The 25,362-nt window shown below is 49.0% G+C and overlaps 1 protein-coding gene across 2 annotated transcripts in view; it reads left to right on the forward strand.

The window, feature by feature from the left end:
- The first annotated feature begins 1,813 nt into the window (after window positions 1–1,813).
- NOS2 (nitric oxide synthase 2) overlaps window positions 1,814–25,362 on the forward strand; it is a 32,686-nt gene continuing 9,137 nt past the window's right edge. Inside the window, exons 1-19 of one of the 2 annotated variants that reach the window (XM_016119182.2) lie at window positions 1,814–1,923; window positions 4,580–4,664; window positions 5,441–5,563; window positions 6,594–6,742; window positions 10,214–10,376; window positions 11,160–11,251; window positions 12,214–12,355; window positions 12,448–12,587; window positions 13,892–14,066; window positions 14,160–14,261; window positions 17,378–17,572; window positions 18,699–18,781; window positions 19,173–19,317; window positions 20,213–20,317; window positions 21,286–21,335; window positions 21,711–21,885; window positions 22,698–22,830; window positions 23,708–23,786; window positions 24,584–24,765. In XM_016119182.2, coding sequence (XP_015974668.2) covers window positions 5,498–5,563; window positions 6,594–6,742; window positions 10,214–10,376; window positions 11,160–11,251; window positions 12,214–12,355; window positions 12,448–12,587; window positions 13,892–14,066; window positions 14,160–14,261; window positions 17,378–17,572; window positions 18,699–18,781; window positions 19,173–19,317; window positions 20,213–20,317; window positions 21,286–21,335; window positions 21,711–21,885; window positions 22,698–22,830; window positions 23,708–23,786; window positions 24,584–24,765 — 2,176 coding nt within the window. In that variant the 5' untranslated portion in view covers window positions 1,814–1,923; window positions 4,580–4,664; window positions 5,441–5,497. Of the gene's footprint in view, window positions 4,665–5,440; window positions 5,564–6,593; window positions 6,743–10,213; window positions 10,377–11,159; window positions 11,252–12,213; window positions 12,356–12,447; window positions 12,588–13,891; window positions 14,067–14,159; window positions 14,262–17,377; window positions 17,573–18,698; window positions 18,782–19,172; window positions 19,318–20,212; window positions 20,318–21,285; window positions 21,336–21,710; window positions 21,886–22,697; window positions 22,831–23,707; window positions 23,787–24,583; window positions 24,766–25,362 lie in introns of both variants that reach the window. The other variant, XM_016119180.2, reaches the window with a different exon arrangement.

The following is a 25,362-nucleotide window of genomic DNA, read 5'->3' on the forward strand; positions in this document are numbered from 1 at the left end:
CATACTCAAGGTCAGCATCTGGAAAATGGTGGAGCTGAAGTTTGAGCCAAGTTCAAACTCATAACCTCAATACTATCTGGGATCTCCTTGAGGGCCTACTATGTGCCAGGCTGGGAGAAAGAAAAGAGACCCAGTTCCTGCTGTCAGGGAGGGAATGTTGAAAATGATGTCTTCCTCCCTGATTTAGGGAGGAGTACATGCAGAATAGGATGATGTTAAAACACCTCTATAAATTGGGATAGGAGTGAAGTGGGACACAGAGGTAGACAGGAGGTTACAGGAGAATGAGGGGACACTAGGAACTCTTCTGGGGATACTGCAGGGGAGCCTGGCCTGGCCATAGTGTGGAGAGGAGTAGGGTGAGAGAATGCTTTTGGTAGGAGGTAAACCCAGCTGAACTGCAACCTACAGTGTGTGTGTGTGTGTGTGTGTGTGTGTGTGTGTGTGTGTGTAGGGGGGATGTTCCTGGAAGAGGAAGCAGCAGCACAAAGGGGATTTTATCCTGAAAGCAATGGGAACCAATTAATATATTTTGATTTTAAAAAGTAATTTTCAAATCCATCCAGGTGTAATAAGACCCAGAACCTATAATATGTGACTAATGATTCTGTATTTTGTGTAAACAAATGATTAGGAAATGAACATGGTGTGTGTGTGTGTGTGTGTGTGTGTGTGTGTGTTTTCAAGACAAGGGCAAATGTTGGGAACATCGAGAGGAAGATATATGGAATTTAGAACAAAGTCAAGCTGGATTGCAGTTGGCTCAGAGTAAATACGTACACTCTTTCATTCTGCTGTAATCTAGGTTGGGACTACATATGCTGGAATAAATCCAGGAGGGCTGAGCGTACTCTGAGGCGGAGGGCTGCTGCCCTGCCTCTCTCTGGACCCTAGGAGTTATTCTGTTCTCAGTGTAGGAGCAAAGTACAGATGGAGCAAAGTCAGGAGGCCTTGTGCTTTCCCAGGTACAAAGGACTAGGAGCTCGGAAGGGACCGGAGGGAGCTCCTGGTCCAACTGCCCATCCCCTATGTCTCCCACTAAAAGTCACCTCCAGCCCTGTGCTTTATTCGGCTTAATTCCTAGAATCACACTGAATAATGCAGAAAAGAAATAGCACTTGCGGGGGGAGGGGGGCAGCACTATGAGGTGAGAGAGCTTCCTTGGGCTGTGGTCCTAGGGATGCTGTGTGGCCTTGGGCAAGATCATTAACCTCTCTGGGCTCTCAACTTCCTTCCCATTAAAGTGGGGATGACAATATAGAATTGCCTTCTTGACCGGGCTTGGAAAGGGTAGATGAAATAACAGGAAAGGGTGCTTTGTAAACTGTAAAGAACCATAAGTGGTTGTTATTATTATGATCATTATTGTTGTTCATGGGAAATAACCAACCCAAATTCAGCCATACTTGCCCCTGGTTCTTAGCCGAGAGAAAGCCCAGCGGTATCCAAAAGGCAGACTTCCCTGTGGATGCCAGCTGTGTCCCACTGGGAATGGGGAGCCCAGGACGACACTCTGGCCTGTGGCCAGTCGAGGGTGAAGCCAAGTCCCGCTGCTTTTCCGGCTCGCTCCACCCGGGGGCGGGGGCTGTGGGGTCCGGCGGTGATAAAGTAGCCGGCGCGGCGCGGAGCGGGACGCCTTCGTAGCAGCCCGCGCCGGGGCCATGCGCGAGGGGCTGGGCGCGGCGTGCGAGGCCGCCCGGCCCCGGCTCTGCCGGCTCCTGCGCAGGATCCTTCGGCCGCAGCCCGCCTGCAGCTCGCGCCGCGCCAGGTACTCCCGCCGGGCTGGGCCGGGCTCTGCCCTGGGAGGGAGGCGGGCGGCTCCGCGCGGGGGCCGGACTCCAACCCGCCGTGGCACAGACCCTCTCTGAACCTCGGTTTTCCGTGAAAATATGAGGGTTGGAATATTCGCTCTGTAGGATTCCGGTGAGGATTTACTTAAAAGTGTTTTCTTCGTTTAGAACTCATAAGAGGTTGTAACTCAGTAGCCACGAAGACCCAGAGAATCCCACATGCACCCACCAGAGACATGTATGCGGGCTGTAACAGGACTTGTGAATGTTTCGGACCTTGGGAACTTTCTAGTTTGTTTGTTTGTTTGTTTGTTTGTTTTTTAACACTGCGGCTGCTACACCGTTAGGACAGACATGGTTAAGAGAGAAAAAGGTAACTTGTTTTTCAAATATGATCCATTTCCCAGAGCGCCTCCCTGCCCCGCTCCGTCGGTGTATGGAGAAGTGAGCAGGTGGGGGAGGAATAGGAAACGCAGGTGAGTCAGGACCCCAGGTCCGCCCCAAACAAGCCACAGACTTCAGCTCCGACCTCAGCTCCCCATCTTTGTGGGTGGTCCTGGTTCTAAGTAAGCACCCCGGTCTCTCCGGTCTCTCCGGGGTCCTTAGGAGTCCTCCGTACTGGTGAAAGACCAAGCAGGACGCAGCACAACTTCAGGTTTAGCCAGCTTGCCTGAGTGTCTGGGTAGACGATGCAATAATTCAGCAATAAGTAAGTACCCAGATCTTTAATATGCTCACCTGGCTTCTGGTCACCCCATCTCCCAGCAGCCAGCCCAAAGAACTCTGCTAATTGGGAGAGGAAAGGGGCTGTGCATAGCTTTATTTAGTCATTTTCAAATTAAAGAATTTTTCACAATTGTGAAAGGAATTCATAGGCACTGTAAAAAGTTGGGAAATGCACACAAGTATAAAGTAAAATTCAAATCGCCGTGCTCTTATCACTTAATGCTAGTCATTGTTGACATTTACTGATATATTCTGTCCTTGTACACATACACACACGCTCACACCACATGTGCTTGCACACACACATACAGCATGAGACCATGTATTCAGTTTGAGGCATTGTTTATAATATTGGGGAAACTGTACACAGCCTAAATATCCAGCCATAGGCAATGGGGTCAGGTTCACCATGGTCTATCTGTACAGTGGATTTTCAAGTAGCTTTTTAATATTTGTGGACAGTTGTTATGTCATGTGTACAAAGACATTGCTTCTCAATCTAAACGTTACTACGCTCCAGTAAGCTTCTCAAAATTCTCCGATTTTATGGCCAGAAATGAGAAGAAAGAACAAGCAGGCTGGGGTTTGGATGAGGGATGATGGCAAAAAATCCAGAAGAGCAGTAAGAGCATTAAGGATGTTTTGAGGGCTCCGGCCACAAAAAGTCTTCCTGTTTAAGCAGCCCCATGATGAATATCTAGATTACCCTTTATTGGCTTGTTTTTCTGGCGGATACACCAAAGGGATGATGAACGCTGGTCACATGGAGGCCGCTATGTAGGGCCATTGGATCACCTGAGTCAGATAGAAGTTGTTTTTGATAAGTACTTATGTACTTAAAGGGTCACTATATCATTATAGTTATAAAGCATATAATGCTACTATGTAATGTTTATAGAAAATTACATAATGTTAATATTAATATACAGACATCACTTTTTCCAATAATAAAAGCAATGCTCATTTTCCAACATCACAGATATATGTGAAGTGGAAAATGAAAGACCCTTGTAATACTCTCTAACGTCCCTTCCCCTTGGGTGTGTGCACACATGCCTGCATACCCCAGAAAATATTGCAAAGAACAAGGAACACAATAAGCTTTCCTACAAAAGTGCCCACGTAGTGTGATTTACCCCAGGAGGAGGCATGTGTAGGACGTGACTCGTGGAAGGGTGCTCATGGGTATTCAGCCCAAGGAGTCACATATCTTCTGTTCTCTGTAGCATTTGCCAAGAGATTGAACCTGAAATCCCAAACCAGAAACAAAAGTTTCTGAATGATTTCAGACTATTAGGGCTTTTTCTGCTCCAAAAGATGGGCAAAGTTCTTTCAATCTGTTGTTTTAAAATAAATACAACCAATACCTTTTTTAAAAAAGAGTCCTTATCTTTCAGAAATGCTTACTGAGATATTTAAGTGTGACCAGGCATCTCAGACTTGCTTTAAACCGATGGTGGGGGCTGGGAGAGTAGAGCTGAAACAAGACTGGCCATGAATAGATACTTGATTGAGTTGAATCTGGTTGAAAGAGCCCATGAGGGTTTATTACTTTATTATCTCTGCTTGTGTATGTTTAACATTTCCATAATAGGAATTTAGAATAAATAAATAAGCCAAGACAAATCAAATACTTTAAATAAAAAAGCGTAAGTTCCCCCAGATGAGTGGTTGGTGGGCAAAGCCGCTGACTTGGGAGGACCTGTTCTTTGCTCACCCACGTTTGTACTTGGCTTTTGAGAGGGGCATCTTTCCAGAGCTTCTGTCGTAGTTTCCTTTGGGCCACCGGCTTTGCTTCAGCTCCCTTCATGCCTTTCTGGCTTTGGAGAGGGAAGGCAAGAGAAAGAGAGGAGGAGGGAGGATGGTGAGGAGATTGGGTCCGACTGACTGCCTCCCCTGCCACGTACGCATGTCCTCCTTGATTGGGAACCATGAGCAATTCACTCTTACCCTCTGGACCTCAGTCCTCCCATCCACCCAATGACAGGCTGGCAGAAGGGTTACTCCGAGATCCCTCTCTGCCCTCAGATACTCCATCTCATGATAGCTGTTTCCTTTCACAGTCCAGTGACGCAGGATGACACCAAGCGCCACAGCCTCGGCAAGCACCAGAATGAGGGCCCCCAGCCCTTCCTGGGGACAGTAAAGGTCAGTGAGTCCAACGAGTGTGGGAGGCCCCTTCCTCCCTTGCCCAGGCAGACGCAGGCTGAACAGCCTGGTGGAGGCTGGGGTCTGGGCAGTGAGTAGAGGCCCAATGGGCACAGACTGGGGCAAAGAAGGGTTTTGGGAGAGCAGGATGACCCATGGTAATCAAGATCGGTGTCCCCCAAGGTGTGCTGGCATCTTGATGCCTGTGTGGGTTGGCAGGTATGGGTGAGAGGAGAGCATTCTTGGGGACAGGGGTAGCCCACTCCAAAATAATCTTGGACTCAGCAGCTGAGCTTTAGATCCCAGTCCCCAGCCTCTATCCTACTGATTCCTTCTTCCCTAAGTGCTTTGGACCTCAGCAGTCCAGAGAGGTGGGCAGAGAAATAGTTGGGATGTGGGAGCAAAGGTGATTTCTATAGTCCTCAATGCCTCTTTTGGCACATTCTTCCTTTTCCTGATTTCTGTTCTCAGCAGTATTGACTGTGATAGTAGTCCCCCTCGCATCGAACCTTCGTCCCTCCTGTTGCAATTCCTCTGAGGGAGCATTTGGCCGGGTCTTGGTTGAGGAGAGAAGCCTGGCCTGTGGCCCAAGCACCTGGAGCTCTCAGCAGGCACTGGCCCAGGAGGCCAGGTTTCTGGGAAGGGACGAGGGACATGAACCAGCACCCTGACTTATATATCCACCTCAACTTCCTACCCCACCCAGGAGATTGGGGGAGACCTTTGGGGTCCTAGGGCTGAAAGCATTTGGAAATCTTTGTTTTTTCCCCTCTTAGAAGTCTCCAGAATCCCCAGTCAAGCTGGGTGCACCCCCATCGGCCTGCCCACGGCACATGAGGATCAAAAACTGGGGCAGTGGGGTGACTTTCCAAGATACACTTCACCACAAGGCCAAAGGGGTGAGATGTCTGGGGGTTCAGGGAGAACCACCTTTGTCCCAAGGCAGTGAATCCATCAGGGCCCTTGGTGGATCAAGCAGATGTCCCCTTCGACAAAGCAAACAGTCATCAGTTTGGGAAAAGTGTGCTGGGAACAGAGACTTGTGTTCCTCATAAGTAACAGTAGGAAGTAAATTATACCAATTCCCTAAGAACCCCCCTCATAGGTAATGGGTAGGTGAGATAAATGGTTACGGAAACAAATCTTTCCTAGAGAAACACAGATTTCAGCCTAGTATCAGTGAATTTTCTGACAGACCTGCCCAAAGCTGAACTGAACTACATCAATAGGTAGGGAGCTCCCTGTCCCTAGAAGGATTCAAGTGCTATTTGATAGGGAGATTGGAGACGGGTTCAAGCATCCAGTGAGTAGTTGGATGAAGTGTTTTTTAGGGCTCCTTCTTCCTAGCTTCTAAATTCCTCATTCTAACTTTAGAATGCATTCTACTGAATGCATCTAGGTGGGAAAGAATTGAAAATTTCTAGATCATGAAATCAGAATGATTTCCCACACCTTTCAGAAATTACCACAGTTAACATTTGGGTGTACTTCCTTCTAGTACTTTTTCTGTGCCATCCTCTATGAATCTTTGAATCTTTTGATTCATTTCGACTGAACACCTATAGTGTGTTCGCAGGAGCCACATCAGCTTCTTTAAATGAGAAGGCGGTTGAGATTTTCCCAGGGATCAATGTTGATGTTGCTCTAGTCTGGGGCTGGCTGGGGATAGGGTCAGAGACTGAGCCTGGGCTGAAGGAAGCAACACCAGTTCACAGCCACTGGGGTCCAGCCAATAGAGGGAAGGAGGTCTAGGTGGGGAGAAAGCCTGGTGGACCCTAAGGAGGACAGGGGTGGAGAGGGGTGGCAGGTTTCTGGAGCAGCCAGAGTGGAAGGAGGTGACCAGGAGAGTTGGCCCTGGAAGAGGATGGCCTTCAAAACCTGTCTGAGAGGCCACGTAGCCCACCTCACCACCTGCCTCTCTTTTTCCAGGATCTTGCTTGCAAGTCCAAGTGTTGCCTGGGAGCCATCATGAACCCCAAAAGTTTGACCAGAGGACCTAGGGACAAGCCTACCTCCCCAGAAGAGCTTCTACCTCAAGCTATCGAGTTTGTCAACCAGTATTATAGCTCCTTCAAAGAGTAAGGCTCTCTTCTTGCAGGATCTGCTGCCTCCCCCTTCCCGGGGGCTCTCTTGTCTCCAGCCATTTCCATCTGACCCCAGACCACTTTCCTTCCCAGATTCACAGTGGATCCCGGGCTAAAGCATAGTTTTCCAAGGGAAAAAGACCCTGGAGTAGGTTTTTGTAATCACAAGACGAAGACGCATGGCAATAGTGGTTAAAAGTGTGGGTTGGGAGTGTAACTATTTGTGTTGGAATCCTGTAACCAGTAACCCGTCCTGCCTCCTTGGGAAATCTGTTTACCTTTTCTGTGCCTCAACTTCCTCATCTATAAAAGGGTGGGGTGGGGTGGGGTGGGGCGGGGCGATGATAGAACCTGGCTCTTAAGATTGTTGTGAGGGTTAAATAAGTTTACAAGCATGTCCAGACACAAAGTCACCTTGATTATGACTTGACAGGCACCCTTTTATTATGAAATGTTTGTGATAGATAGGATCTTTAAGACCACCTAGTCACCTAGAGCTGTGAACAGGGAAGCCTGGTGACACACATGAGGTCACCCAGTCCCGGCTAGAATTCAGGCCACTTGACTTGGAGAAGGCAGGTTGTGCTCTTTGCACTGTACTGTGTGGGCTTCTATGTTCCTGGGTTTTATAAAATATATGGCTTTTAATTTAGGCCCCTTTAAAATAAAAATGCACAGAGGGATTGTAAGACAGAATGGCCACGGCATGGGCTTACAGTTCTATGGGCTGAGAGGGGAGTGTGGCTTTTATGGTGCAGCCCCATGTGGCACTTTACTGCATGAAGTGAGCCACAGAAGTGCACCTGGGACCCCCAAGGTGGAAGGAGTGTCTCCTGGTGATGCCTGGTCCCCTCTCCTGTGACCTTACAATGTCTGAGATGGGGAGGACCTTGAATCTATACAAGAGGCCCTTATCATCCAGGGCCAGTGATCCTCAACCCTGGCTGTGCCGTAGTCACCTGAGGACCTTGCAAAATGCTGATTCCAGGGTCCCCTGCACCAAGGGCATGAGGCTCACAGGAGGTGGAGAGGCAGTAGATATCCATGTTCTTTAAAAGCTATCCAGGCGATTCTAATGTACCCTCAGATGGAGAACCCTGTACACAGCAGGGATTGCCTGCTGTGTGTCTGTAGAACTGGAACGGCTGTGGAAGTGCTTTGTGACTGGATGGTTCAAGATCCTTTGGCTTTCAGCATGGTTGTTGACTAACGAGCCTTTCAGGGTCCAGGCATTTTCTCGATAGGATGCGTTGGGCTACTATAGAGATGTTAACGTTTACCGAGCGTTAAGAATGTTCTGTGCCCTGTGTATATACCTTATAAGTACGCTCACCACAACTCTATGAGATTGGTACTATTATTATCCTCTCCACTGTGCAGATAAGGAAACCGAAGCCACAGACGTGTAACTTGGTCAGTCACATGTTCTGAAGTTCCAGAGCTGGGATTTGAGCACAGGCAGTTTGGTGCTAAAGCCCCCTGGTTTTAACCTCAGGTTCTAGCATCCGGTTCTTTGAGCTTGAAGATGCTGACTCCATGCTGGCTGGACCTGGGAGGTCCCGCTGATGTTTGGAAGGCAGCTGGGTGGGTGTTAGCCTGGGGAGCCTCCAGGGCCACTCTTGGTGGCTGTTCAAACCCATTTGCTTCTCAATGAGGAAAGATCCATGTTTCATAGTCACAGATTCACACCTGGAACCCAAAGAGGTCCTGGGGGTGTGAATGACAAATGGCAGCTCATCTCTACAATTACAGTAGCAACCAAAGGCATGGACAGCTGTGTGGGCTTAGTCTTTCATTAAGGAAGGATTGTATAGTTAGAAATTGTAACTTACTGAACATTCTGTTCAAATCCAGTTCGCTGATGCCAAAAGCCACTCAGAATTTATAGGCATCATAGCATTTTTAATGCCTCAGAAATGTGACTATATGAAAACAGTGGAAAAATATAAAAGTCTAAAGAAATTGGGTGGAAAATGTAAAAAAAGAATCCTTTCTTACATAGTCACATGGTAACCCTGCAAAGTACGCGCTCAAGGCATCAGGGGTCTGGTGATCGCTACTGTTTCCAGGCTTGGATGCAGCCAGGGGAGTGTTGCTAGAAGCTTTGTTTGGGGAGGTAAGGCTTCCTGTGGGGGAGCAACCTCAACCTTCACCCAGCAGGTCCTTAAGCCAGGAGGATCCTTGAAGATAAATAGCGCCAAGTGTTTTGTCTTTGAGCTTTTTTTTTTAATCAAGGAAGAGTTGTTGAGACACTCCTCATCCGCAGAAAGGCCATTTTGTTCTAAGTTGTCTACTCTCCTTAATCAGGAGCTCATTCCTTAAATAGTTTTGTTTGTTGCCATTTCATACGTCTTTGGTGCTGATTGGAAATCTCAAGGTTGCTCCGTGTGTGTGTGTGTGTGTGTGTGTGTGTGTGTGTGTGTGTGTGTGTGTTTCTCAAAGCTTTTCTGACTAAATCCTTCCCTGTGGAAGATTTTTGAAGCCTGGGAGGGGAGGAGAGAAGCTAGTGTAGAGCTCTCATATGTGATTGCTGGTCGAGTGGTGCAGAAGTTGAGAATCGCATGCTGCAGAGCACCTGTGATGATGGACCTTGCAGTGCAGAGCTCCTCCCTGAGCAGGCCCTGGGCCCTGCAGGCTGAGTTGTGAGAGCCAGTCCCTCTTCGGGCTGGTCCAGGGAAGCGTGGTCAGGCCCTTGACCTCTCTGGACTTGCAATCCCCCCTATGATGGAAGGTGGAAGGTTAAGAGCCTGGTCTTGGCATCAGACAACCTAAGTTTGAAGTCCTAACTTTACTCTTTACCACACCTATGTTCTATATGGATACTTAACCTCCTAGGGCCTTGATATATTGGACTATAAAATGGATACAAAAATGCCTCCCTCGCAGACTCATGAGACCACAATTGTGAATGGCTTCACGCAGTACCTGGCTCCTAACGTGTACTCAGTACACAGGAGCTGCTGTGTGTGTTGGGAGGGACTGGCTCATTTCTTAACCATGGGAAGGTGGACGGCTGCTGTCCTGGCCAAGGGGCGGGCTGTGGCTGTGGCGTGATGGATGCTCCCCTGAGTCTTACATGTGTCTGAGAAGTTGCACTCCATGCTCGCGAAGCTAGGGTGAATGTGATTAGAAAAAAAGCGACTAGAAACAAGGGTGCTGGTGGGATCGGCACCAGCTTCATAACTTGGATGACCCCATGTAAAAATGAAAATGTGGGCTCCCTGTTTAACAGTGGGCGATTGTGAATTTCAAGACAGTGACGGCAAACAATGAAACCGAGTGTTGGGCCTTTCTAAGCTCAGGGCCCGGGTCACACAGCCGTGAAGCAGGCCCCGGAGGGGACAGTCTCCATGAGACAGCTTGCTCTCCTGTTATCCCAGTTCAGTTCCTGCTTCTGTGGATTGAATTATTCCCCATGTAAGGCCATCTCATTGTTGATCTTCCCTATGTCTTCCTGTCCCCCAGGTCAAAAATAGAGGAACATCTGGCTAGGGTGGAAGCAGTGACAAAGGAGATAGAAACAACAGGAACCTACCGGCTGACAGGAGATGAGCTCATCTTTGCCACCAAGCAGGCCTGGCGCAATGCTCCCCGCTGCATCGGGAGGATCCAGTGGTCCAACCTACAGGTGGGCTTCCTTAGACCCGAGCGGGAGAGGAAGCTGGGGGGCAGGCAGGCCCTGAGCAGATGAGCAGAGTTGTGCCCGGAGCTCCCCATGCTGAAGCCAGGTCCTCGGGTTCTCCCCTCACCTTCCTGAACACGAATTGGGGGCCCTACGAGAAGTATAGAATCTCATTTCAGCACCGGCATTTCTAGCCGATCTTTCTCTTGTGTGTTAAATCTTAGAGACTAAATGCCAACTTCAAACCAAACGGCCTTGTTATTGTTATTGTTGAAATCCTGGTACCGCAGGAGAGGTTGTTTACCTAGGCCATTTGCATTCTTGGCTCCCAAAGAACATTTTCTTATCCTAGCCTCCCAGGATGTCTTTGCACTAGGGGGTCATTTCTTGCTGGATAATATGGAAAGCGCTTAGACAGCGAAATCGATGAGAAATGTGCCAGTGAAACTGGCTCTGGCTGTTTCTTCACATTGTAAAGAAACTAGGCTGGGGTGGTGGGCACTCTGATTCATGATACTTAAAAATCAGATTTTCTTGGGGATTTGGCTTTCGGTGGGGTCTTCTGAGTGGGGTTGCCTGGGTTCCCTTAGGAGGGCAGGAGAAAGGTTAGATGGGTCAGCCATGCGATTGTGGGTGTCATGCAGAGAGGAGAATGCACGTCTCTGCTTGGTGTTTAGGTGGTGGGGGTCGGGGCCACACCCTCGGTCACTTGCGATTTAGCTTCTGATCAGCCCGAGCCCTGTGTCCTCACAGTCCTTGATGGGCATGGTCTGGGGGTGCTGTGTGCAGGTCTTCGACGCCCGGAGCTGTTCCACTGCCCAGGAAATGTTCGAGCATATCTGCAGACACCTGCGCTATGCCACCAACAACGGCAACATCAGGTGGGGCACCTTCCCCAAGGCTGTGGCTGGAGCCCATTCCCCTCCTAGGTCTTAGCCGAAAGATGCAGACGGAAGTGGGGGCGGCATCTCCGGCCCCAGGAGAAACCAGGGAGAAAGAGAACAGAGAGACTCAGGGTTCTTTAGGGAGCCCTGGTGGTGAGCAGAGCCGCCAGAGCTTAGCTCCACTCAGGATCCTGTTTCCTTGGTTTTCTTCTGACTTGGAACCATTTGGAGAGGATTGGGGGATTTTTAAGAAGCAAGATTACAGATCCCCACTTTTTAGAGGGGATGGACGAAAGGTTAGTTTTGCAGCAAATGACTCTGGTGTGGTGTTTTTCTTAGAGGTAGAAGCATCACTGCTGGTCGGTATCCACCTCCCGCCTTACTGTCCCCTGCTCCCAACCAAAGAGGTTGAGGCTGATAGGATTAAAGAGCTCATTCAATCATTCATCCATTCTGTTTAGCAAACACTCAGTGCTCGCCTAATAGGGAACCAGCACAGGGCTAGGCATGTTGGTGGGGTGGCAGGGTTACAGAGGCAACCAGGGCCCTAAGACGCTGCTCTAGCCCACTAACGACCTACGCCTTGCACTAGACAGCATCCAACTAACTCAGCTGCAAGGAGACAAATATGATGCAGCAAGGAAAAGGGCTGGGACAGCTAACTCTGCCCGAGGGATGCGGAGGGGTCCTGGAGGGGCCAGGCCCTGTGCTGGTCTTGAAGGAAGGGTTGGATTTGGAGGGAGAAGAAGGAGGGAGAGAGTATGCCAGGAAGTGGGGCTGGTTACGCAGAGGTCAGCAAGAGCTTGTCATGTTGGGGAGCTGCGGGAGCGGGGTTCAGTTAGCTTGGGTGCAGGGGTCTGGGGATTAAGAAGATAGGAGGGGGAGAGGGATCAGTGGGGGGTGGTCCAGAGCCCCTGACGAAACCAGGTGTAAACAGCACTGTCCTTGTCTTGGGGAAGGTCGGCCATCACCGTGTTCCCTCAGCGGAGTGATGGGAAACACGACTTCCGGATCTGGAACTCGCAGCTCATCCGGTATGCTGGTTACCAGATGCCTGATGGTACCGTCAGAGGGGACCGTGCCTGCGTGGAGTTCACCCAGGTACTGAATCCAGCCTTGGTGGGTGACAGAGTGGAGCCAGAGGGGTCAAGAGGCCTGGGTCAGCTAACTCACGGGGCCTGTCTTATCCACAGCTGTGCATTGACCTGGGCTGGAAGCCGAAGTACGGCCGCTTCGATGTGTTGCCTCTGGTCCTGCAGGCTGATGGCCATGACCCTGAATTCTTTGAAATCCCGTCTGACCTTGTACTCGAGGTGCCCATGGAACATCCCAAGTGAGCAGGCTGAGGGTGCTGGGGGTGCGAGTTAACGTGCATGCCGGCCTCCTTTCTTAACTGAGACCTCAATCCTCAGGCCCCTCCCCGCACCTTCCCCAAAGCCCAGCTAGCAGCAGGTGATGCCCAGAAGGGCTGGTGCCAAGCCCACCTTGTCACACTTATACAGCAGCTCTGCACTTGTGTGTCAGGCCTCTGACTTATGCGTACATGTTGATGGTGAGGAGAGAGCAGAGGCTTGGAGAGATGGGGCCCTAGGAACTTGGGAAGCAGTGATTTCAGGAGACGGACACTTGAAAGGCTCTTGAGTCTCACATCGAGCAGCCCAGGCCTCTTTCGCCTTCCTGCCAATTCACTTAGCTGTTCCTCTCCTGACTCTGGTGACAGAATAGGGCTACACGGACTTCAAGAAATCATCAGGCAGCTCTCATGATTGCAAAAACACCTCCATATATTGAGACTCACTGTGCAGTGAGCATTGGGCTGGGCACTTCTTCTTGCCCCTTGAATATATTCAGCTCAGTCCCACCTCAGGGCCTTTGCACTTGCTGTTCCCCCTGCCCTTGCCTCGGAGTTCCTTTCTTCCCATCAGTGGGGTATTCCTGAGTGCCACCCCCTGTGGGACGCCTCTCCTGAACACCCATTTTAAAGCAGGCACCATCACCCTCTGTCTAACACATCACCTTGTATTATTTTTCTTTTTACTTATTCGTTTACCTGAATCTAGATACAGAGACTGTGAGCTCCCTGAGAATAGGGATCTTGCCTCTCTTGTTCAGCAATATCCCCAACCCCTAGCAGGGTGCCTGGCACATAACGCGTGCTCGGTTATAAACATTTCTAGAATACATGGATATACAAATGAATGATACTATTATCTTCACAATAATCCTGCGAGTTTGATGCTATTATCTCTATTTTACTGGCGGGGATACAGAGGCTACGAGGGGCTAAATACATCCCAAGTTCACACAGCTGGTAAACAGTAAGGCAGAACTTGAACCTAAGCTTTCTGACACTGGAGTCCTTAACCACTATGTTGGGTTGTCAGCATTTAGCTCAGGGCCTGTCACATACTTGGTGCTTAATATATATTTGCATGAGTGAATGAGTGAATGAATGCATAATTTATTAACGACACCAGGTACACCCAATTCACCTCTCTAGGTAGGATGAACTTAGAGATCAGATGAACACTTGGAAATGAGTTTTCTTGGTTGATTCTTTTTCTAAAGCTTTTTCTGAGGGGTGAGGGTGGGCAGAATTGAAGGCCCCAATTGTGACTGCCTCTACCTCCCTGCCAGGTACGAATGGTTCCAGGAACTGGAGCTCAAGTGGTATGCCCTGCCTGCAGTGTCCAATATGTTGCTTGAGGTGGGTGGCCTTGAGTTCCCAGGGTGCCCCTTCAACGGCTGGTACATGGGCACAGAGATCGGGGTCCGGGACTTCTGTGACGTCCAGCGCTACAACATCCTGGAGGTAACGAGGACTGTCCAGCTGGGCCAGCTGGAGGTGTGGGCCTCTGGGTGGAGTCCTGAGAACTGACTCACTCCCATTTATCTGCCTCTGCAGGAAGTGGGCAGAAGGATGGGCCTAGAAACACACAAGTTGACCTCTCTCTGGAAAGACCAGGCTGTCATTGAGATCAATGTCGCTGTGCTCCACAGTTTCCAGGTTTGTCTGGTGTTCTGTGAGTCTGAAGACTCTCTGGTTAGATGGTCATCTGGTCCAGCCACTCGTGTAGTGCTTGATTTTCCCCTTACAGCATTGTTCATTTAATAAGCATCAAACAAGTATTGAACACAGTTTTTGCCAGGAGCTGGGGATACAGAGACAAATCAACCTTCTCACTAACTCTAGGCTTCTAGTGTAAACTTGCATACTTCTAGCAATAGGCAACCCTTACCTTCCAAGACAGGTCAGTCCTGCACTTGAGCACCGAATCCTGTACTCTCTCAATTTCTCAAGGACTTTAACCTTGAAAATATTCCCCCTCTCTCTCCTGTATCATCTCTAGTTTCTCCCTCTCTGCTGGACCATTCTCATAAATATCAATAGGCTGTAATGGTTTCTATCTCAAAGAAATAAATGACTAGCTAACCAAATGATTCCCCCAGCTTCTACCCTGTTTTTCTGCTTCTCTTTGCAGAAAAACCATTGAAAGATCTCATTACACTTCTTCAGGCCACTCCAGTCAGGCCTTTATTCTCCATCACTCTTCCAGTCGCACTGGAATTCTTGCTGTTTTTTCAAACTCACCACAGGGCCTTTGCATGTGCTTTCCCTTCTGCCTCAGACACTCTTCCTACAGATCATCTATCCCCTGACCAGCTCCTTTCCTTCATCCAGGTCTTAATCGTCACCTTGTCAGAGGAGCCCTCCCTGACTAACATGGCAGTCCCACGCCACCTCCATCCTGTCTTTCTTTCTCTCTTATTTCTTTAACTCCGTCTTTTTTTTTTTATCATACTTATTAGCTCCTGACATTATATAGTATATTTGCTTTTTTCTCTGTTGTTTTGTTTCCCCCACTAGAATGTAAGCTTCATAGGGTAGGGACCCTGTCTCTCTTGTTCATTGCTCCATCGCTAGTGTCTAGTGAGTATCTGGTACATGGTAGATGCTAAAAAAAAAATATGTACTGACTGGATGAACAAGAGCCCACATCCACAGGCAGTGGTTCTTGTGCTTCCCTGTGCTGAGTGATAACATCTACTCCTTGGTCCCACACACCGCAGGTTGGTTTCTGTGTGGGACTGAGCCCTTTGGTCCATCTGCAGCCCTTACTCATATAAATACATCCCTTTCTTTTGGGAAGGAGTCATGGGTTGTGTGAGGATACTACTCTAGAAGTGGGGACCATCTCCACAAAGTTGGCAGATGCCCTGCAGGCCAGGACACTGGCAGAGACTCATTCATTTGTTCAGCTAAGTTTTTTGAGCTTTTTTCATATGCCAGGCATTAGGTTGGGCCAAGAAGATGAGTGGAGAACAAAATAGACAAAAACCCTGCCCTTGTGGAGTATAGTATGGAGCTGACATTAAACGATCACCCGGTAAAACATTTACAACCACACATTGTTCCTCAGGGCTGGTCACTCCATAGGTAGGTCAAGCTTGTGCTTGATTGGGGTTGGTGGCTCTGAGACAGGACAGGAAGAACCCCCTGGGGCTGGCCCAGCTTGGGAAGGCCCTGCCGATGTGGACCATACATCCTGACTCCTGGGAGCTCCCAGCATCAACCCTGACACTGGCAGGATACAGAAAACATGTCCCAGAAAATCTGCTAATCGCCAGCGGTCTCCTTACCATTGCTGACCATGTCCCTTCACCCCAGGACTTCCTCAGCCCCCTTTTTTCGGATAAACTTCAAAAGACTTGGCCTTGTTTCCTTATCTATAAAACAGAGATAATAATAGTACCTCCCTCACTAAGTTACTGTAAGAATTCAATGAAAATATATGCACAACATTCAGTTGTACTGCCTGGCCCATAGTGAACACTCAGTATGCATTAGTTACATTGTTCTTATTCACCATTGTTATGTTTACCATCATTACCACAGTGATTAGCATCAGCTCCTAATCTTAAAACTGCTCTGGCCCCCAGGAGTTGCTATATGTGTGTGTATAAATTTTAGAAGGTAATGCTGGCTCTACTGGGCCCACCATCAGCTGGCTCCTCTCCTGCCTCCTGGCCTTGACTCATGCTATGTTCTCCTCCAGGAATACCTGTCTTCGGCCTAACTTGTACCCATCTCTCAAGACTCACCTCCTCTTAGAAGCTATCTCTGGAATCTGCTCTCTCTCCTCTAGGCCTCTGTCAGAGCTAAGTCTTCTCCTCTGCCCTCTGTCAGCGCCTGTATCCACCTCCATCGTAGCTTCTATCAGACCACATGACTTTCTTCTGCCTCCCCTGTTTAGAATATAATCTGATACAGAGAAAAGGCCATGTCTTTCACTTCCACATAATTCCAGTGCCTTATGCAATGCCTGACAGATAGAAATAGTAATAGCAGCTAACATTTATTGAGCATATTATACGCTTTATTTGTATTAACTTACTATATCCTTTCAACAACCTCATGATGTAAAAACTGTTACTATGCCCATTTTAAAGATGAGAAAACTGAGGCTTAGTGAGGTTCAGAAACCAATTGCTCAAGGTCACATGGCTAATAAGAGGACAAGATTTGAACAACTACATTAAACAATGTGTCCTGACTCAATGATTTTGTCTCTGACATTGAGGGGTGTGGCTGCCCTTGTTGGGTCATTCTGGGAAGACTCAGACCTCATGGCCTCTAATTTTAGGATGTGGGACATTGTGGTGACTTGTTTCCCTCCAATGCTTCAGCCCTCTTCAGAGGAGTCTAGTTCCTTCTTGGCCGAGAGAGTCACAGCCTTGTGGAGGTGACTCCTGGAACACTCTACCAACAAAAAGGCACTCGTGGTCTGATTATCAGCATCTAGAGAGAGCCATTTGTTGAGAGTTTGGGGAGACTTGTGGGCATGGCCTAAGAAGCCGGACACTGCACCCAGAAGGCCAACAGGAGGCTACCATGTGACCTGTGGGCTGACCATCATGATAGTTATTTTTTTGGCTCTGAAAGTTTTCCCATTTGGGTATTTATTTTTAGCAGTGAGGAGGGGGCCAGGAGAAATTTTTGTCTCATTTTACAGACTTCTAGGCCTTCCCAGAGTTTATCTGGGAGCCTTGCAGCCGACAGACCACTCTCCTGATTCCTCTATCCCTTGCCTCAACTCTTCTTCTTGACTCCCTCTGATTTAGAAGCAAAACGTGACCATCATGGATCACCACTCCGCTGCAGAGTCATTCATGAAGTACATGCAGAATGAGTACCGGTCCCGAGGGGGCTGCCCAGCTGACTGGGTTTGGCTGGTCCCCCCAATTTCTGGAAGCATCACCCCCGTGTTCCACCAGGAGATGTTAAACTATGTTTTGTCCCCTTTCTACTACTACCAGGTAAGGGAGGAGCCTTCCTCTCCTCTCTGTCTTGGGAGCTCAGGGGTAGAGAGACTATATGTGTCTGCAGCTGTGTGTGTGCATGTGTGTGTGTGTGCTTGTGCATTCATGTATGTGCATGTATGTGCGTGTGCATGTGCTGTGCATTCGTGTGCATGTGGGTGCATGTGCATGCTCACTCATGCAGGACACATCTGGGAGGATCAGGGATATTTTTAATGCTTTTCAAGCTTTGCCCCAGGATTCTGAGCAGCTTTTGCTCATTTCTACAGGGCCTGGGACTGAAAGAAGCATCGTTTATTGTACCTTTAGTGGCCAATTGCCCTAGTGGGGTTTAAACTCCTAAGGGTGACCACCATTGTGCCTCCTCTGCGGGCAGCTGTACACAGTCACATAGTACAGTGGAAAAGAGCTTGGCTCCCAGATAAGACACAGCTAGGGGTGATTCTGCCACTTCCTAGCTGTATGATCTTGGGGGGAGGGTGTCGTATCACTCATCTCAACCCCGAGTTTCTCATCTCTAAAGGGATGGGCCTTAACTCCACAATAGGAGGCTGTATAGATCACATGAGCTGGTGTATATAACAGCTCAGCCCAGTGCCCAATCGGAATGCACTCAGTAATTGTTACCTATTGAAATGAGTTCTTTTTTTTTTTTTTGTCAGTAAGGACTTTGGTTAGATTTGGGAAGAGATTCCTTACTCTAAAGGTGACAAATAGTGTGACTTATTGCCCAGGACAGTTTGTGCCCGTTGTCATAGCACCTCTTTACTCTCAAAGGTGTCATAGTTTGGACTATACACTAGTGATACTCTGCACTTAATGATAAGATACTTAAAACAAAAGAGAAGCAGGGCCTCTTCCCTCCAGGGGGACACTAATGAGAATAAAATCAACTGACCGTGCGGTATGTGCAGACTCTATGCTGGACACTGGAGCTGCAGCTCTAAGGGACACAGACAGGCACAGCCCTTCCCTGTGGGGCTTTCAGTGAGGCGGGGGTGAGGGTGAGGCCTACCTGCCCCCCCAACTCACAGACAGCATGAAGGGTCCTCTATCTCACCAGCATCCCCAAGCCCAGTCAGCCGGGGCCTACTTGCTCTCACATCTGCCCTCTCTTCTGAAGGTGGAGCCCTGGAAAACCCACGTCTGGCAGGATGAGAAGCGGAGACCCCAGAGAAGAGAGATTCGATTCCAAGTCTTGGTTAAGTAAGTAGGAGTGGCCAGTGTTGACGTCTGACCTGCAGCCCTTCCATCCAGTCAGCCCATCCTTCCAGGCCTTGAAGAGCAGGGAACAAAGCGAAAAGCTCATCTTGATGGAATTTGGCTCCCAGAGGTCCACACATTAGTTCCAAGGGTTACCTGTCACCATTGTCCCAACCTCCTGTCTCCTCCATTTTCCCAAAGGAGCTGAATAGTGGGTTGAGCAGGTGAGGGGAGGAGAAGGGCAGGTAGTCGGGGTTGATAGCTGGTGGGAAACATGGGTTCTCTTTCCTAACCTGCCCCACTTTGAGCACTGTCCCCCTCCCATGCTCCTGGGCTCCCACCTTCCTCAGGAAGGATGACTCAGCACACGGTGTCTGTCTGTCTGTCCCCATAGAGCCGTGCTCTTCACCTCCATGCTGATGCACAAGACTATGGCATCCCGGGTCAGAGCCACAGTCCTTTTTGCAACGGAGACAGGAAAATCAGAAACCTTGGCCCGGGACCTAGGCGCCTTGTTCAGCCGTGCCTTCAACCCCAAGGTAGCTGATCCAGCTAGACACATACCGTTTTCTTTGCCTATGTGCAGAGAAGTCTTGGAAAAGTCGAAATGGTTGCTTTGCTCCTGGATGTCTCAGAACTTTAGATGTGCTGCTGTGCATTCTAAATCTGTGATAGGATAGACGTGTGTCCAGGGATTCCCAAACTTGCACAATAAATAAGTTTTACAGAGTGTTCCGGGAAACACGGGTTGAGAAACATTTCCCTAATGAGTCCAAATCTCAATATGCATAAGCTACTCTAGATGAATTTTATTCCTGTTTACTGAATATCACCTTCTATACACGATGCAGTGCTAAATGTGAAGGGGACAAAGGATGAATAAAATTTATACAAATAAAACAAAACCCCAAAGGGTGACTCACTCCATCAGTATTGGATTTCATCCTTCATCACTGAAGGCCTCCCAAGTCTGGACGGAGCAGCGAGGCAGTGACACCTTTCACCTGAGATTAGTGTCAGGCAAAGTGTTGGGGTTCCCGAACCGTCAAAGGAGTCATCATTTTTGTAACCCGCTCACTCCATTTTTGTGGAAAATAGATTCACACAGAATCTAAAATAGCCATGAAAGTGGTAAAGTGTTTTGATTTGGGACATGCAATATTTGAAGGCAAACCATCCAGGGCTTGCTGACGTGTTAGTGGTATGGCTTGAGGCAGGGAGGAGAACTGAGAACAATGTGTTCTAATGATTGACAGGGATTTAAGCACATGCCTCCTCTGTGCCATGCTTGTGTTGGGCATGGGGGTGCGGGAACAGCATGATGAAGGGGGCTCTTGGCCTGGGTTGGGGGAGGGGAGCGCAGGGTGTCTGGGGAGGGTGTGGCGGGCCCTTGCCTGGGAACTGAGATCCAGTATCCACCCTTGGTGCCTGCAGGTTCTCTGCATGGATGAGTACAGGCTGAGCAGCCTGGAGGAGGAGCAGCTGCTTCTGGTGGTGACCAGTACATTTGGGAATGGAGACTCCCCCGGCAACGGAGAGGTGGGTGGCCCAGGTCCCAGTGGTCTGGGTGGTGGAAGGGCCTGAGAGGACCGAGGAGAGACTCTGGGGAGTCAGGATGTCCTAAGGAGATCATTTGGGGTGAGTGCTCAGATCACGGGGTTTCCCTATCGTCAGCTATTTGCTTTTGTCCTTTGAAATTATTGCCATACGCATGTGCCACCCTTCCTATGACACACTTCATATATCTCAGTGAACTGACCTACCTTTTTAAATTAAAAAATTCATGGTTGAAGTAAGCTTTATATCACTCTCACAAATGAGAAGCCAGCAAAAAATAAATACATCGAAAGCCAAAAGAAGTTATTGAATTTTAGCTAGATACTATGGCTTAACCATGGCTTGCTTTGCCTTTCAAGAAAGAGTAAGTAATAGGCAAGTATTAGAGAGAGGTGTTAAGCCTCCATTAGCAACAGTCTGAGACTTTCTCGCTAGTGTTCAGAAGGACAGAAAAAAAAAATTGAAACAGGAGTAACTAAAAAAAATTATAGAAAAGAATACTTTTTACTATCTGATTTGACTTATTTCTCCTGGGTCACGTACCACCTAAAATTATCTTGAGTTCTTGGGAAATCAGGGTTATTTTTAGAGACTGTGGAAGCAGTTGTTGCTCTTACCAAGTTCCAAACAAGAAGAAAGGCTAACTCACATTCCTCCAGAAGACCCTCTGGAGATTCCCTGCTGTAAGGCACGTACCTCCCCCTACCAGGGCTGGATGAGCTGGGGGCTTCGCTGTCCTGGGCCCCCCACTGAGGATGAGGCCACATGAGTTGCTAAGGCTGAACTTGTCCCTGAGCCCCAGCCAGGTACCCATAAACTAACTTCCACTGTGAATCTTGAATATTTTCCTGACAGATGTGGCCAGTTTCTATGTAGGCCGCAAGAAGAAAAGAAAAGCAGTGCTTTTATTAATCTCGTCCTAAGGACTCTGTGGTTCTCTCTCTTTCTAGAAACTGAAGAAATCCCTCCTCATGCTGAAAGAGCTCACCAACAAGTTCAGGTAAGGCTGTTCCCTACCACCACTTATCTGAGCAGGCCTCGTGGACCCAGAGTCTGGAACTGGGTGTGTATGAGGGAGTGTTCTCTGAGGTGTCCAGGTACAGAGAGAGCCTGACCGCAGCCTGTGGCAAGGATCAAGTCAGGGGAGCCAAGTCCCTCTTACCGGTCTGCAGGCCAAGCCTAGGGTTGGTCATGGGAGTTGATGATAAGGCTCAAGAGCCATGGAAGATCAGAAAGAGATGTGCACTGGCAGGTCCTAGGCCTGGCTGGAGTGGGAGAGTCTGGGGCTGGCCTTACGGGCTGTTGGTGTTGCTGGGTGATGCTTGCGAGGCTTGGGTCACCTCAGTCCCTGTGTTTGTGTGTTCTCCTCGAGCAGGTATGCCGTGTTTGGCCTCGGTTCCAGCATGTATCCTCAGTTCTGCGCCTTTGCTCATGACATCGACCAGAAGTTGTCTCACCTGGGAGCCTCTCAGCTCACCCCAACAGGGGAAGGGGATGAACTCAGTGGGCAGGAGGAAGCCTTCCGCAGCTGGGCCGTGCAAACCTTCAAGGTCAGTTCACAGATGGAGCTGCCTTACAGCGTGGACAGGGTGCTGCGATACATTGATGCCCAGGACATCTGCGCTGGGCGGGCACCCTGGGTGGCATGACCCCTGCCCGGTCCTGTAGGCATGGTTACACATGTGGGCTAAGGTTGCAGGCCAGAGTGCTCAGGTCACTGCTGCTCTCCCTCAACCCCCCAGAAGAGTTCCCCTATAGGCATGTGTCCCCTAGGTGGGAAAAGGTGACTAGGACACCTCCCTGACCTCAGGGAGCCTTAGTTCAAGTTCTTACCCCCTCTGATTATCCAGGTCACTTCTCGACAGCCTTGTCTTGTTTCATTCTCCCAGCCACAGAGAGCTTGGGGGCAGGGACCACACAGTTGATTGGACCTGTGTCAGTAGGTCTTTGTTGCCTGTGGCTTCACATCTCTGATTAGGCAAACTCATTCAAGCAAAGTGTCTCACTCAGCAGTGGTGCCTAAGAGAACCAGTGAGAGTTGGGGCAGATGTGGTTCCCAAGCCTAGGCCTCCTCCAATGATTCCACATTTAAAAAATGAGAGTAATCAAACCTACTTCATGGTGTGGGCATGTGGATAAAATGAGATACCGTCAATATTCATCATAATAGAAATAGCTACTATGTGCCAAGCCTGGGCACCTTTTCGAGTCTTCACAACAGCACAATCAGATAAGTGTGCTTAGTAATGATATGAAGCACTTAGCTCAGTTGTAAGGATCTAAAAAATGGGATTGCCAATGGTGGTATTGCTGTTTCTGATAATGATGGTTATTAACGCTGATTTGCTCTCTCTTTTTCCAGGCAGCCTGTGAGACGTTCAACGTCCGAGGCAAACAGCACATTCAGATCCCCAAGCTCTACACTACCAATGTAACCTGGGACCCGCACCACTACAGGCTTGTGCAGGACCCACAGCCTTTGGACCTCAACAAAGGTACCTTCTTCCCTGCACCGTATGGGGCTTGTTTGCCTTTTCTGCCAGCATCGGAGTCTTTGAGCCCTGAGCCTGTGGTTGAGGAGACCACTAGTACCCTCCAAACAGAGGCAGCTGTCTTAGGGCTGCCAAGCATCTCTCTCTTGCTGCCTCAAAGAGCCAGTTGGGATGCCAAAGTCAAGGCCTTGCTTCCTCTCTGAGGGATGCCATTTCAGGAGGAAGCCCTGGGAAAGAGGTGGAGAGAGAAGGGAGCCAGCAGCAAATAAGGGCCAAGCGCTGTGCTGGGCTCTTTGCTCACCCACTCTAAATGAACCTGACACTCGCCCTGCAAGAAAGGCACAGAGAAATTGAAGTTCAGGGAGGTAAAGTGAGTTGCTAGCCAAGTTGAGATTTGAGCCCCAGCCTTCCAGCTCCGATGACAGCCAAGTATCATAAAGAACATTCTGCAGAGCCAAGTCCAGGCTGCAGTCTGTGATCTCTCAATGGTACCCTCCAGATGCTGTGCCTCTGTGTTTCTCCTCTTTTCTTGTACCATGAGTATGGTGGTCCTGCAGGTTTCTGCATGTTTAGGATGTCCCCAACTTCATCTATGCTCTCCTGTGGATCCCAAACCACGGATATACTAGAAATCCCCATATTTGGGCATCTAAATTGCATTTCCCAACACCTAGCAGAAGTGCAACCAGCCTCTGTCAGAGCGAAGGACTTTGTGATTCAGAAACACAGTAGGAAAAAGAAATGGAAAGAAAAGCCTACCACCACCACCTCAGGACATCCCAAGGGGAGTGTCCGATGTCATTGACTCAGACAAGTAGAGGATGCCCCATCAATGCTTAAGAGTCACTTGGCCATTTCACCATCTCTCTGTGTCCCACAGCCCTCAGCAGTATGCACGGCAAGAATGTGTTCACCTTGAAGCTCAAATCGCAGCAGAATCTACAGAGTTTGAAGTCCAGGTAGGGTGGAGTACAGTGCTTCTTGAGTGGTGTTCCACAGATTTTATTTTAATGAAGGAAAAACCAGAACAGGTCAGCCTTTGGAAAGAGAGGAGAGAAATATCTGCTGGCGATGATGCCATGGTGAGGACCAGCTTGACTGGTAACCTAGTGGCCACCAGTGCCATTATGTTTGGTCTCCATTAACCACAGGCCAATTTTGCAGCATGGGAACTAGGAACCTGCTTCACTCTCTGTCCTTTGTCACTTAAGATGGGACAAGAGAAACTCAAACCATTTGGCTCTTTTTAAGAACTTTCGGGGAGAGAAAAAAAAAAAAAAGAACTTTCAGGAGATTTGGCAGGAAAGGACATTTCCCTGCCAGGGTAAGTTAGTGTTGTGGATTCTCTGTAGGTTTTGTTTCTCTGTGCTGTCTTCCCCCATTCATTAGGAAAACTGGGCTTTGTTCTAATAAACCAGATTTGTGCTGGGAACAAGGGAAGGTTTCTCCCAATGCCCACACATTTCGTAGTGGGATGCTTTGTTTTGGCAGAGTCTGTGGTCAAGTCCTGGTGGGCTTGGGAGGACTGCGCAGGGAGGGGGGAAGCCCACCTTCTCCCCATGGAGAAGCCACAGGCCTGGCTGGCCCAGGTCTTCTTGAGCACTCTAGCCTCAGGGCATGCTGAAGACCCGGGCTCACGGAACCAGGAAGGAAAATGAAAGGAGGACACATTTCCTGGGGAAATGGGCCCGCCCGTCAAGGAGCTCTGGAGGAAATCCTGGTGGCGTCACCAGAGGCTTCTTCTTCCCTTCTCCAGCCGCACCACCCTCCTGGTGGAACTCTCCTGTGAGGGCAGCCAAGGTCTCAGCTACCTGCCCGGAGAGCACCTGGGGGTTTTCCCAAGCAACCAGCTGGCCCTGGTCCAAGGCATTTTGGAGCGAGTGGTGGACAGCCCTGCACCCCACCAATCCATGCGCCTGGAGAACCTCAGCGAGACCGGTGAGCCCTCTACACGGAACCTCTGCTGAGGTGGCCCCATCATCCCGCCAATCCCCCAACCAGCTGATGGGTGGGCCTGGGCCTGCGCTGCAGGCGGCTAACTCTATCCTTCCTGCTGGGGCAGGTGATGAAGTAGCCATGCTAACAATTCTTGACCTGTGTCAGGCCAGCAAAAAGGAATGCCTCTTTGGGACTACCTGCCCAATACTAGAGGCTGAGGAGTCTTTTCCCTTCATTCTTTTGGTCATCTGGTCACTTTTTTGTTTGTTGACTGATTCATTTATTTTTCCATCGAAATTTTAACTGGTCACATTTATATGACGGACAGGCCCTGGACCACAAAAAAGGATGAGACTCAGAGTCTGCCCTCAGAGAGCTCACTACTTAGTACAGGAGGCAGATATGTAAGAATATTTATAATAATAATTATTATTATAATAACAGTAGCGGCTAACATTTGTTGACTAATTATTACATGCCAGCATTTTATATATATGTCTCTATAGTCCCCACAATAGACACATGTGTACAGCTTGCTAGGTGACATATAGAGAAATGTGAAAATGGTGTAAAAATGTTGAAGTTTCAACTGATTCA

Source organism: Rousettus aegyptiacus, unplaced genomic scaffold (assembly GCF_014176215.1).
Source record: "Rousettus aegyptiacus isolate mRouAeg1 unplaced genomic scaffold, mRouAeg1.p scaffold_m13_p_6, whole genome shotgun sequence".
NCBI classification, from domain to species: Eukaryota; Metazoa; Chordata; class Mammalia; order Chiroptera; family Pteropodidae; genus Rousettus; species Rousettus aegyptiacus.